General features: G+C 52.7%; 6 protein-coding genes across 6 annotated transcripts; 3 read left to right on the forward strand and 3 right to left on the reverse strand.

The window, feature by feature from the left end:
- Positions 1-9: 9 nt before the first annotated feature.
- HMPREF1120_02337 (MC family mitochondrial carrier protein) lies at positions 10-2017 on the reverse strand. Its single transcript, XM_009156375.1, has 2 exons — positions 636-2017; positions 10-569 (listed from the first exon to the last, which is right to left on the reverse strand). Exons 1-2 carry the CDS (start codon positions 1552-1554, stop codon positions 445-447), a joined length of 1044 nt encoding a protein of 347 aa, XP_009154623.1. The 5' UTR covers positions 1555-2017; the 3' UTR covers positions 10-444.
- Positions 2018-2416: 399 nt separating this feature from the next.
- Positions 2417-3589, forward strand: HMPREF1120_02338 (uncharacterized protein; the record flags this gene model as incomplete). The annotated part of the gene is made up of 1 exon (XM_009156376.1): positions 2417-3589. The coding sequence occupies one exon, from the start codon at positions 2417-2419 to the stop codon at positions 3587-3589; it is 1173 nt and encodes a 390-aa protein (XP_009154624.1).
- Positions 3590-3646: 57 nt separating this feature from the next.
- HMPREF1120_02339 (uncharacterized protein) lies at positions 3647-4981 on the reverse strand. The gene is made up of 2 exons (XM_009156377.1): positions 4194-4981; positions 3647-4129 (listed from the first exon to the last, which is right to left on the reverse strand). The coding sequence occupies exon 1, from the start codon at positions 4611-4613 to the stop codon at positions 4194-4196; it is 420 nt and encodes a 139-aa protein (XP_009154625.1). The 5' UTR covers positions 4614-4981; the 3' UTR covers positions 3647-4129.
- Positions 4982-5268: 287 nt separating this feature from the next.
- On the forward strand, positions 5269-7167 carry HMPREF1120_02340 (translation initiation factor eIF-3 subunit P62; the record flags this gene model as incomplete). Its single annotated transcript, XM_009156378.1, has 2 exons — positions 5269-5357; positions 5445-7167. The coding sequence occupies 2 exons, from the start codon at positions 5269-5271 to the stop codon at positions 7165-7167; spliced, it is 1812 nt and encodes a 603-aa protein (XP_009154626.1).
- Positions 7168-7253: 86 nt separating this feature from the next.
- Positions 7254-8168, reverse strand: HMPREF1120_02341 (actin like protein 2/3 complex, subunit 3). The gene is made up of 3 exons (XM_009156379.1): positions 8008-8168; positions 7903-7948; positions 7254-7851 (listed from the first exon to the last, which is right to left on the reverse strand). Exons 1-3 carry the CDS (start codon positions 8011-8013, stop codon positions 7337-7339), a joined length of 567 nt encoding a protein of 188 aa, XP_009154627.1. The 5' UTR covers positions 8014-8168; the 3' UTR covers positions 7254-7336.
- A 271-nt stretch (positions 8169-8439) lies between these two features.
- On the forward strand, positions 8440-9728 carry HMPREF1120_02342 (replication factor C subunit 3/5; the record flags this gene model as incomplete). Its single annotated transcript, XM_009156380.1, has 2 exons — positions 8440-8582; positions 8645-9728. The coding sequence occupies 2 exons, from the start codon at positions 8440-8442 to the stop codon at positions 9726-9728; spliced, it is 1227 nt and encodes a 408-aa protein (XP_009154628.1).
- Between the last annotated feature and the right edge of the window lie 2934 nt (positions 9729-12662).

Below are 12662 nucleotides of genomic sequence, written 5' to 3' on the forward strand. Positions count from 1 at the left end.
AGTAGTAGTAGTAGTAGTAGTAGTAGTAGTAGTAGTTATAAGGGTTTTGTTTGACCAATTCCATCCATCACTCCTCGAACAACATGGCCTCGTGGCCACAATTTGCAATATCTCAATAGTTTTTAAGTTTTGTTTTTTGTTTTTTGTTTGACCGATGCCGGACAAGACAAGCATGGAGCAGTCTTTTGACTCCCACGGATGTCGAGTCCGACACTCGCTGGGCCAATGCCGAACCATACCGACACCATCTGGACTTTGGGAGGATTGTAGCCTGTGGGCCGAACAACCTGATGGTCGTACGCCAACCACCAACCACCACTCCCCACCCCCACCCCGACCCAGGGTCAAATTCCGCTCTTGGAAGGGGAAGCCAGACGGCTCATAAGAGCGGATGGATGAGCAAGAGCCACCGCATCGCGTTCTGTTGGGGTTGGCGTATTTCAATCAAGCCTTGACAGCGGCAGCCCTGGCCTTTCTGCGCGCCGCAATAGTCATGTCATACAAGACATCCTTGAAGGCGAAGAGGAAAGCGGCAGTAATGACACTCTGGCTGACTTTAGGGACGATTCCTATTTTGGTACATATTAGCACCGCACCTTAGACAAAGCTAGTTCAAGTTGCAAGGTCAGTCTTACCCTTATACAAGCCGCCCCAACCTTCTTCTCTAACAATCTTGTTCAAACTAGTCCACATCCCCTCAACAGGGGCATCCTTAGTGGCAACATGAGCCCTAGACTTGACAGTCAAGTAAGGATAAGTAATGGTCGTAGCGAGCAATTTGCCCAAAGCGCCCAAGTAAAAGGCGTCACGGGGGCCGACTTTTCTCCTCTTTTCCAGAACATGTTTCAATTGTTCGTAAATGGTATATTGGAGGATCGGGTTGATGACCAAAACCAAAGCGGGCAAGACACCCGCGAACAGGGACGAAGGGCCTTCCTCGCGAAGCAATTTTAGGAGTGTGCCGATGGTGCTGGGCTTCTTCTTTTGCGGGTCAGTGCCCTCGTCGTCGTTTTTCCGGGCGGTCATGCGCGTGTTGATGACCCAGATGGGGTTTGTGAGGAGGACGGTGGCGGATCCCGCGATGGCGCCGGCGATCATGCTTTCGACCGTCGTGAGTTTCTTGCCTGCCCGTCCGGCCTTGATGGCCGCGCGCTCGAAGAACGCCTTGGTCCATTCGTACCAGTAGTAGTAGACGAAATTGGTGATGGAGATGCCGAACAAAGCGCTGTCAAGGCCGGCGTATAGTCCTGTGATCCCTTCTCGGTTGATGATGTGTTTGATCGCAGCGAGGGTTGATGTGTCTGCTCGCTTGGATTCCACTTGCGCCCGTGTTGACAGTGTGATTAGTGGGTATGTGAGCGTCATTGCCAACAGGCCGCCGCCTGCCCCGGCCAGTGCGTGTGCGATGTTGTCCCCTTGCTGCGCGGCGGAGGTTGCGGGCGTCGCGGCGCGTCGGGAGGGTGTAACGGGAGCGCCTGACGAGGTTGGTGTTGGCTTGTTGCTGTCGAGGTCGGCCTCGGTGAGAGCCGGCGCGATGTCTTTGTATTGCGACATGATGGAGGAGTGGGATGGAAGTTAGACTGTTCGGATGGTTTCGTTCGATTGCGCGAATGTGAGAGAGCACCTGGTGTCTGGTGTCAATGCGATGTAGTGGTTGATGATCGGAGTGTGATCAAGAATCGGGGATGGACGTTATGGGAGACTCGGGGTCTTGAAGGGACGAAGCAAAAGAAGTCAGGAAGACGTGTCGACACGTCAGGAGTGATGCTCGCTCTTTGTATACACGGGGTTTAAGTTTACCCGCATGTGCTTCGAGTTGGGGACTGGAGATGAACCATGGGTGATTTCGGAAAACAGACGGCTGTTAGTTGGTCGGCCTAGCTGTCACAACGCACGTCTCATCCGTCAACAATTGGGCCCTTTTGCTCGTTGTAGCCGACGTCGTTTCATCTTCCGCTTGACGAATTCGAAATCCCGACACTCAGACACAAACCTCGGCAAAGTCTATGAATTGGCGGCTTACACCGAGAGATGATCATTATTGGCATGAGGTTTCCGATAACACGCCGCCTTGAAGTGTCGCACCACGTGACTCATTGCTTTGTATTTCGGCATGATTTTCATCCTTTTCCAATGCTCGGGAGTCGGATTGGAAGTGAACCGACTGGGCTGTGTTGCGTGGTTGATGATTGACGACATTTGAGGCTCCGTTTGTTAACGGGCGAGTGCTGCTTAGAAATAACATTGCCTTGCTTACATGGCAAGAACTCGTGTTTTTCAGAGCAATACTTAATCTTAAAGGCATTGATGTTGATTCCTTTCTGATGGTGGTATGTAGGTAAGAAATATTTTTTGGGACTTGTTCAGGGCATCGGCATCAGACCTAGAGGATCACGCTCTGGTGTTCAACTTTGCAATGGCTCAAAAGCCCATCCTCATATCTGGCGCCGGTCTCGCGTCTCTTCTCCTTGCGCGTTCCCTGTTGCGTTCCAACATCCCCTTTCAAGTCTTTGAGCGCGATGCATCCCTCTCCTTCCGCGGCCAAGGCTACCGACTACGTCTCTCTTTGGAGGGATTGGACGCAATCGAGTCCGTCCTCGATCCCGCTGCATTCCAACGGTTCTACGATCACTGTGGGAAGACAGGCGGTAGCGGGTTCGTGGGCTTAGATGCCATTACAGGGGAAGTAGTGGAGGAGCAGAGAATCAATGAAAACCTGAATTCGCGCGGCGGGAAAATCGTGGGGATTGCCCGCGGCGATATGCGGCGTCTGTTTATGGAAGGATGCGAAGAATGTGTGCATTTCAACAAGCATGTCAAAGGATATGAGTTGACGGACGATGGCGTCCGAGCCGTCTTTGCTGACGGCACGAAATCCGTGGAAGGATCCCTCCTGGTTGCCGGGGATGGCATCAAATCAATTGTGGCCAAGCAGGTGTCTGGCGGCCGCCTCAAGGTTTACGACCTCGGTGCACGAGGCATCCACGGACAAGCACCGACGACAGCTTTTAGATCTCTTGGTGAAGGTGTCTTTCGAATCGTTGATGAGTCGCACCCAAGGGGTCGGGTCTCCCTGATCACCAACGTTCGTCCAAATGATATGGATAACCCCGATGTGGAGTTCGGGTGGACCATGACTGGCGTGCCTGGTGTTATTGTACCCCCTAATGACGATTATACCATCGTCGGCAAGACGGCAGCCGATATTGCCAAGTCGCTTACCAAAGACTGGCATCCTCGCTTCAAGCCTTTGTTCGACCAGATGAATGAAAAGGAAGCCGCCTTTTGGAAGCTGACATGTTCAACACCGACCGGCGTGCCTGAATGGCCGAATGAGCCTCGGGTCACGGTCATTGGTGATGCCGCTCACGCGATGACGCCTGCTGGTGGCATAGGCGCCAATACTGCCGTGAGAGACTCGGCTTTGCTAGGAAGACTGTTAGGCGAGGCTGGTGGATATAATGACGGCATAACGGCAGCTTATGAGAAGGAAATGAGGGTATATGCCAGTGAGGCCGTCAGATCAAGCTATGGCATGGCAACCAAGGCATTCAGCGTCCACATTGATGAATCATCTCAGACGGTATAAGCGGATGCCAGTCAAGAACGATGACGGTGGTTGTCCAAGTGGGCAGATACCTGTTAGACAGAGTGTTGTTGACATCCTCAAAATAGGGGATAGCTGTATTCCTATTTATGAAGTACTAGTAGACTGCACTACCCAAGTAAGCCCGACTTGAAGTGAATTGGGCTTCACTCGCCGTCAGAATAAGCCTGAATCTTCGATTTCCATACTGATCCAAGTCGAGCATTTGCAACCAAGCTCTCTCCGTGTTGAACCTTTCAACGCCTTCCCATCATACGTAGCCATCACTCATTGCTGAACTGCATTGAATTGAGTTCAGTCCTTCATTTCCATCTCTCATCCACCCCTAATTATCCTTTGGCATTACATCCCGCCCCACTGGCATTGGCAACTTGAAGGTTCAACGTTCACTTCGCTTGTGTACGATTTAACTTGTCTTCTTCGCTGCCCTCGAAATCGGCGCGGGCTGTCTTCCTTGGCGTTGCTGATACAGGACGTATCCAAAGTATACAGCAACCAGAGTGCCAATGATGAAGAGATTTCCTATCGAGTCGACTTAGTATCGTCCCAAGCACATGCACATTCGTCCCTGTTCTGGCAATCTTACCTATGATGAAGCCAATCGCACCCTCGGCCAAATTAAAGACACCTTTGAACAGGCCAATGACGGTATTGATGGCGGTCCCGAAGAGACCAAAGATGGTGGCAAAGATCCCTCTGATGATCTCGGCGAACGAGGCGAATAGGTTCCCGACGCCTTTGGCGATATCGGACATGATGGCGGGTAATGAAACAGAAAGTCTCGGGTATAGTAGACAGGTACGGCGATAGTGCGATTTGTAGTCTGTTTGACTTGTGAACTGGGAATCAAGGGCGATTCAAGTCGTGTGTAAGTCTGACAGGAAAGAAAGAATAAAGGAGGTTGGGCGCAGTGTACAATGGTAGTTATATCGTCTCGCGACAAGAAATCCCAGTGCGTCACTCTGAGATATTGTGTGCCCTTTGAACCCTGACTCACCTGGGCCATCCATCTGTGGCTGCGCTGCAAGACTGCCGTTCCTGTCCTATCCTATCCTTACCTGGCTTCCCCCCTTGGATTGCTGTGTGGTACCGTGCAGTGCCAGGGACGGATGTAGGTGGTTCAAGTTGTTTGTTTTGTGACGTCACGCTTGTCTGCAAAGCACTGGCACACCGCAGGGCATTGTTCCTGTTTTGTGCATGTGAACAACGCTTTGACTGGCTGAACCGGTCATGGGACATGATGATCATGGTGTGTGTGGCCTTATTTGTGAATGCAGACACTGGCAGGGTTGATGCGCCACAGCCTTAGTTTGGGAAGGAGTTGAAATATGCATCCTACTACCAGTACTAGTAGTTGGATGAGAGGCATACAAAGGCTGGGTGTAGAGCAGTGCCAGTGGGCGATGCAGTGCTTGTGGTGGATAAGGTTAAGCAGAAACCCGCGGTGGAGCTCGGATACGGCGAAACATACAAACCACAAAATGCGAATATAGACAATTTTAGCAGAAGGCTGAAAAATCATGGGGTACAGTTAATAGTTCTACACTATTATCCAGTACCAAGATTTCTTAATTGTCTTTTTGGCGCTTTTCTGGAATGAAATTACTGCGGCTGCTGGCTCGGTGACAAGCAAGTCAACTGTCGGTTTCTCTCTTTTAATCATGGCGTTCTCGACCATCCAACCATTCCAATATGTGGCCATTCGACTGCCCTCGGAAACCATCAAAGTTGAACAAATTGTGCCAAACTCGTAGGTCCCATTCTTATGATAAATCTGTGAGGCAAAGAACAGATATCAGCCAACGGCTTGTGTGCTGTGCGCTGACTCTGTGCACAGAACCATCAGTCTGGGGAAATATGGATCATTTCGTACCAATCAGATTATTGGTCGACCATACCACTTGACCTTTGAGATTCTCGATCGCTCAGAGCTCAGGGTCGTTTCGGCCGCTGAACTGCATGCTGTCACTCTGGTCGAACAAGCAGAAACCGAAGATGCCGCCACTCCACAGACAGATATTATGGAGGGAGACTCAGCAGCCGCCGCGACCACCACGCCATCAACTCCAAAGTCCAACGTGAACACGCATGACGATCCGACGAACCAGAGGCTTACCTTTGCTGAGATTGAAGCCTTGAAGCAAGACGATATGGGGAGCGGCAAAGCACTTATCGAGAAAATCATGCAGTCTCACACAACTCTTGATCAAAAGACTGCCTTCTCGCTCGCAAAGTATACGCTTCGCAAACACAAAAAGTACATGAAGCGCTTTTGCGTGTTACCTCTTGACGTGCCGAGGCTGGTCGATTGGATGATGATTGACCGGGAGGCTGCCAGGATCATGGAAATGCGTAATGAAGCAGTTGCTTTGATGGGGAGCTGGGCCAATGTCCACGCCAGTGGGCGTGGTCCGTTTGTACCAAAAGTTCCGTCTTCCAGATATCTCGTTGTTGACGATACTGGCGGCTTGGTGGTTGCCGCGGTGGCTGAAAGGATGGGCATTCTCCATCAGAGCACGAACAGTAGCAGTCTGGATTACACCACGAAAAACAGTCAAGATGCCAATGAGGCAGAGGACGAGCACGAGCACGAGCAGCCTGACACTGACGCCGTAAAACCACACCAGGGCAAAGACAAGCGGCAACAACAGCGTCGACCGAACCCCATGCAAGCGATAACCGCCATGAGTGCAACCACAAACTCCATTACCCTAGTTCATGCCAATCAACAACCCAATCTCGGCTTACTTCGATACTTCAACTTCGACCCAAATAACCCTACTCCGTCACATCCCCTGTACACTAATATGCGAACACTCTCGTGGCTCCAACTACTGGAACCAGAGGCCGACGTTACCTACCAGGAACCCGAACTCATGACGGCCGAAGAACTGAGCCAGGCAAAGTCGAATCGCAGAAGCGCATACTATCGCAAACGACGCCGATGGGAACGAGTCAAGATGGTGGTGGACGAGACGCGAGAAGGCGGCTTCAACGGCTTGATTGTCGCGAGTTATACCGACCCTGTCTCCATACTACGACACCTGGTTCCCTTGCTAGCTGGTGGTAGTCAAGTGGTGGTTTACTCACCCAACGTGGAACCGTTGGTGAGATTAGCAGACGTCTATTCCACCGGCAGGAAAACGGCATTCATCAATACCCCGGAAGATGAAAGACGTGTGCCGTCTGAAGACTTCCCTGTCGATCCAACTCTGCTGTTGGCCCCTTCTCTTCAGACAGCGCGAGCGAGGCAGTGGCAAGTTTTGCCTGGTCGGACGCATCCAATGATGACCAGCAAGGGCGGCGCAGAAGGATACTTGTTTACAGCAACCAGAGTGTTGCCTGCCGAGGGCAAAATCGAGGCTCGAGGCAAAGGGCCAAGGTCGAAAAAGCCAAGGACGGAAACAGAAGCAGAAGCAGAAGCATTGGGAGTCGCTGAGGTTTCAAATCTTGACGATGCCCAACTGTCACAATCACCGCTTAAGAAGCAGAAGATTGCCACCGGTGAGGCCATTCCTACTCCCACGACTGGGCCGTCAAATGATGTTGCAGATGCATGATGGAACGGAATGTACGTTGGTCGAACAGAATGGCGGGTCGTCACAGCATTCATCTCACCTAGTTAGCCCGCCCGCACGCATAGCAATAGGATTCTTGGATGTTCATGCAATTCGTGCTAAAGCTCGCTCTAATTGTTCGTTTTTTGGACCTCGTCCTTTCACACAACTTCTATAAGCTCTTCCCCATGAATTTCCTCTTTGAAAAGCTTAGCCACCATTTACTCGGTCCCACTCCGCCGGCATATAACCTCCCGTGCAATCTCATGGCCAACTCCTGCCGTACTTGGGACAGATAGCTCCTCAGCGCTTCAGCCTCGGTCCTATCTCGCGGTGCTTCGAATGCTTGGTTCAGAGGGAAGCCTGGCTCGCCGGGAATGCTGAACTGCTCGAGGGCGCCGTTTATGAGAACCTTTTCCGCGCTCTTGAAGTCCATGTGCGGTTTCACTCGGGTCAGACAGTCGGACACAAACAAGATCCCGTAGATCAGCATGCGGTCCGCAGGTCCTTTGATCTCGAAGTTGCGGAAGAATGTGTTGGCTCGGAATAGTTGAAGGACTTCGTCCAGGCAGTCGTACGACTCTGAGTCTGGGTCGACATCGAGCGGGTCTGTGCCTGGCGGTAGTTGCGGGAGAGTATATGCTGGTCCGCGGGTTTTTGTGCGCAACGGCAGTAGAGGGAAGTTGCCTTTGATTGAGAGTCAGCTTTTCGGAGAGGTGCTGATGGGAGAGTACTAACCTATTAATTGGACGCCCTGGTCGCCTAGGAAGATGGAGTGGTATGCCTGTGTCAAGGGTTAAAGACGGAGAAAAGACGCTCGGGAATCGTGGACAATGTACTGACCGGCATGTTGATTGGCAGCAATCTCGACCAAGGGTCAGATTGTATTGCTTTAAGAGAAGATTGTGAGGGATATCAACATGCCGTTGTGTTATGCGGTCGCCTGGCTTGGAGACGGGACGTTACGTTTGTATGCGCCTCGCTGCCAATCGCACCCGGGGCGGAGTGCACTGCTTGAAGCAAGCCAGCCCACATGCCGCTTGGCGTACGTGGGATGCTGTCCGGCGGCTGCTAAAGCGGCGATGATCAAGGTGCGCTTCGTTCCCAAGCGATCACTTAACGCGTCTGCAGCGCGTCGTGGTGTATCGTGTTCCACTGCAGCGCCCTACTAGTAGTACTGGCAGTCCTGATGAATAGTTCGATGCGTGCAACTTGTCGCAGCGCAAAACTGAAATCTCATACTTCCGGCAGCCTACACACCCCTAACTGTTCAATATGTCGGACTTCGAGGATGATATGGACATTGATGTCCCTGCCTCCAAGGACAAGTTGATACAATTCAGTTCAGACAATACCGCAGGAAAACAAAAGCGGATTGTGGCCGATCTCCCTGTCGAGGCAGAGGACAATCTGCCCTGGTACGTTGGAGTCCAACACTCTACTTTGCTTCTGGAACATTTACTCATGGATGGGAGTCCAGGGTAGAGAAATACCGGCCGAACACTCTTGATGACGTCTCCGGGCACAAAGACATTCTGGCTACGATCAACCGATTCATCGAACAGAACAAACTTCCTCACTTACTTCTCTATGGACCACCAGGCACGGGGAAAACATCGACGATCCTTGCCCTGGCAAGGCAGATCTATGGGCCAAAGAACATGCGGCAGATGGTGCTGGAGCTGAATGCCTCTGACGACCGAGGAATCGATGTGGTGCGGGAACAGATCAAGACGTTTGCGTCGACCAAGCAGATTTTCAGCGCGTCGACGCAACAAGGACCTTCGGGAGCGAAGTTCGGATTGGGGGCATTCAAACTGATCATTCTGGACGAGGCCGACGCCATGACTTCGGCAGCTCAGATGGCGCTCCGAAGGATCATGGAGAAGTATACCGCAAACACACGTTTTTGCATCATTGCAAACTACACGCACAAACTCTCACCGGCACTGTTGTCGCGGTGTACAAGGTTTCGTTTTTCACCCCTCAAGAAAGAAGATATCCGGCGCTTGGTCGATCATGTCATTGCTGAAGAGAAGGTCAACATTGCGCCAGATGCCGTCGAGTCTCTGGTTGAACTCTCCAAGGGCGATATGCGCCGAGCTCTGAATGTCCTCCAAGCCTGTCATGCCGGGTCCAGACCACTGCCGATTCGAGGCCAACCTCCCGTCAAGGACGCCGACGTCAAGTACGAATTAATCACCAATGACACTATCTACAACTGTATCGCCGCACCTCATCCCGAGGATATCCGACTGATTATGACCACAATGCTGAGCACTCCTGACATGACGAGTTGTATGAACACAATCAACGCTCTGAAGAGCAGTCGTGGCCTCGCGTTGGCAGATATCCTCACTGCATTGGCGGAGGAATTGCAGAATCTCGAAGTCTCTGCAGCAACCAGGGTTACTTGGTTGCAGGGTTTGGCGGAGATTGAGTATAGACTCGCGGGAGGAGGCAGTGAGTCTGTGCAGACGGGTGGCATGGTTGGTGTGGTGAGGACGGGATGTGAACTTATGGGCGAGAAAGGGGTAGGCGAGAAGATGGCTGTTGATGGATGAGACGGAGTCCAAGGATGTATGGGATCAATGACAGGAAGGGAGTGCCTACCGCATGGAGCCGGACCGGCTCATGACGGCCGGACACCGAACACCAGAAAGCGAAGGGCTTCTTGGCCACGTGCCTTGAACTCGAACCCGAACTGACGGTCACAATACACGACTCAAACTCGGCGAACTTTTCGTCTGACCCTACCCATGCGGATGACGGAAGTGGACTAGTGGTTGGTTGTATCGACCTGTGCAGGGCCCAGACATCGAAGGCAATGGCCAGCCTTGAGCCCCTGCGTGGTGATAGCGAGGGTGCCTACGACCATGCACGGAGAAGAGAACAGAATGCCGCTGCAACCCCCCTGACTGGGCGGCATTGAGGGGAGGGTAGACCGATGGGCACTATGGCACGATGATGTATGACAGAGCCCTCGATGGGGCTTGCAAAAGATCATGTGCTTTGAATCCTCTTTTCTTGTGGATTGTGCCCGAATACCCCACGAGCCAAGTGCGCTGCGAAGGTCAAAATAGTGAGCACTGAAGGCCATCCTACCTTAGCTAGATTGTAGCAAGTGAGATACGATCCATGACATACCAGGTACCTTACCTTATCGGGTACCTGGGTAAACTGCGTCTCTTTCACGTATGCTTTGCCCGGCATACGCCAAGCCAGGTGTTCTTGGCACTGGCAGATTGCGGGTGATTCCAAGTTTCAAGTTCTGGGTAGAACCTCAATCCAACGTGAGGGTGACATCTACGACTTGCATGCCCGAGTTGTATAGAGCAGCCCGGTTCTCCAAGGATAGATGTCACTTGCTTGTTGTCTATCTTCTAGCCTTCTCGATGCTGTATAGATGGACAGCATTCAGATTGAAGACGGAGGGAGAGCCCGGGAGTTTTCTTGGATGTCCGGTTAGGCAGCCAGGATGACGACCGCACAGCACCCGAGCCTACAACCAACACGCCTGAAGCCCGCATCCTCAGCCCTACTACCAGAACCGTCCTGCCCAACGATTTGGTCAGCAACACCTGGGATCATATTGACCGCCCACAACCGCGTTCACCTCCGGTTCTATAGCTTCTTGACCAGCATATCAATCGCTAGATGACGGGTACATATCAGCCGAGAAGCCCACTTCTAGCCATCTACTGAGTATCTCACCCGCAATCGACCCCCAAGGACTGCCCTTCTGTGCGGGACCCAAAGCGTGGAGAGAAGCCTGTCTACTAACCAGCTTGGTTTTCTGGCTGTCTGATTTCAGCCTCCCAGGCCATGAATCTGGTGGTATGCCGATGTTCTAACGATAACACAGCAGTTTCTCACCACTATGCCCAGACATGTCGAGATCTGGTTGCGTGTCACTGTACTGACTGATACCGTTTTACTCAAACTGACTACAACCCAGCCCCACCACCTGTTGTTTTTGCCAGACTAACTCTCTTCCACCCAACTTGTGCCAGTGGATGAGTGACAAGACTGTCCAGCATGACCAACATGGCGTGAAGCAGTGGGAAGATTATGTGCAGTGACAATGGACGGCATGGGGAGATTCATGGCTAATACTACCACCATGAATGAGCCTCCAGAGTGAAGGTGTGGGCTTGGTGGCCAAGGCTCTGGCCCTCTGCGTAGATAGACTGTCCTCTGGGCGTCTGGTGTTGTCTTGCCAGTTGCAGTGCGACAGGTCGACCTTTTTTGACTCTTGTATCTGCCGCCAGCAAAGCGGCGCCAGAACCTGTTGTGGCCAACTGAACCTCACTTTGCTGGGGTTTCACGGCGGCCACAAACACGTAGATCAAGCGGTAAATCTCCTCCCATCATTTTAAGCTGGATAATATCCAGCTGGGAACGATGGCCAGGAGGAAGCACCAGCAGCGGAATGCAAATTCACGGGCGGCGGACAGAGAGGCAGAAAAGGACGGGGAATCACTGGCACTGGCAGGTGAGTCCAACCTGAACCTGACCCCGAAAAGCTCCAGTTTTTGGGCGGCGGCCGAAAGTTGCAAATCACCGCAGCGCGCCAAGCCGCCTCCACGACCCATGCAACTGAGACCTGCAACTCGTTCACTACTGACTGCGTGCCGTGCCAGAGTGCGCAGGAATCGCCCAACACCCTCACCATCGTTCGTCTGCCTATCTCCCGACTCATGTGTCTGCACAACCTGGCTCTGTCACAAATGCCTCTCCGAATTACATGGCGAGGTCTCGACAGAGTCCATCAATGAGGGATCGTTACCGAGCTGAAGACGATCCGCGCGAGAGATATCGACATCTATCGCGGGAGAGAGACCGACAGAGAGAGCGCCCACGGCTGCATTCGCCTCCTCCTACACATAAGCGAGAGCGACTGGAGCCTGAAGCAGAGAGAGATTCGGCATCGAAGAATCATTTTCGATCGCAGAAGAAGTGGCATTCGCCACGAGAATCCAGGAAGTTGCACGGCAGAAAGACATCCCCTTCACCCCGTCGTCGTTCGCCTAGACCGAACTACCCCCATCCACCAGAAAACCTCCCTGAACGCCGACCTGTCCGGCCTCGAGAGTTCTCACCCGAACGGTTGCCAAAGCGCAGACGGACGCGGAGTCCATCCCCCACCGGTACCGATAGATTTCGATCAGGCAACCAGAGGTCTGATCGTGGCAGAGAACGCCCGGATATCCGTGACCGAAGAGCGCGCATTTCCAGATCTCGCTCACCACACGAAGCATTGCCCTCGCGCCGGTTTGGCCCTCGTTCGAGAATTGCAGAACCGGAGCTGGAGGCGGACATACCTCGCGGCCCAAGAGAGCGTACTCCTCCCCGCAGACGTGATCGACGGTCAAGGTCGCCTTTGCCATCACAAAAGTCATCATCACCAGGGCGTGGCACACGAAGAAACGTTTCACCCAGGCCACCAAAGCCATCGGCCAAGGCTGTCTCCCGGCATAAGCACCGTGGACCTGATA

Source organism: Exophiala dermatitidis, assembly GCF_000230625.1.
Source record: "Exophiala dermatitidis NIH/UT8656 unplaced genomic scaffold supercont1.2, whole genome shotgun sequence".
NCBI lineage: Eukaryota > Fungi > Ascomycota > Eurotiomycetes > Chaetothyriales > Herpotrichiellaceae > Exophiala > Exophiala dermatitidis.

Coding starts and splice junctions, on each gene's coding strand:
- HMPREF1120_02339 (XM_009156377.1), bottom strand. CDS start 4,613: ATGGCCCAGGTGAGTCAGGGTTCAAAGGGCACACAATATCTCAGAGTG.
- HMPREF1120_02341 (XM_009156379.1), bottom strand. Junction 7,852..7,902: donor CCAGGGCGTCCAATTAATAG/GTTAGTACTCTC, acceptor TCTCAATCAAAG/GCAACTTCCCTCTACTGCCG.
- HMPREF1120_02337 (XM_009156375.1), bottom strand. CDS start 1,554: ATGTCGCAATACAAAGACATCGCGCCGGCTCTCACCGAGGCCGACCTC. Junction 570..635: donor TTGGGGCGGCTTGTATAAGG/GTAAGACTGACC, acceptor GTACCAAAATAG/GAATCGTCCCTAAAGTCAGC.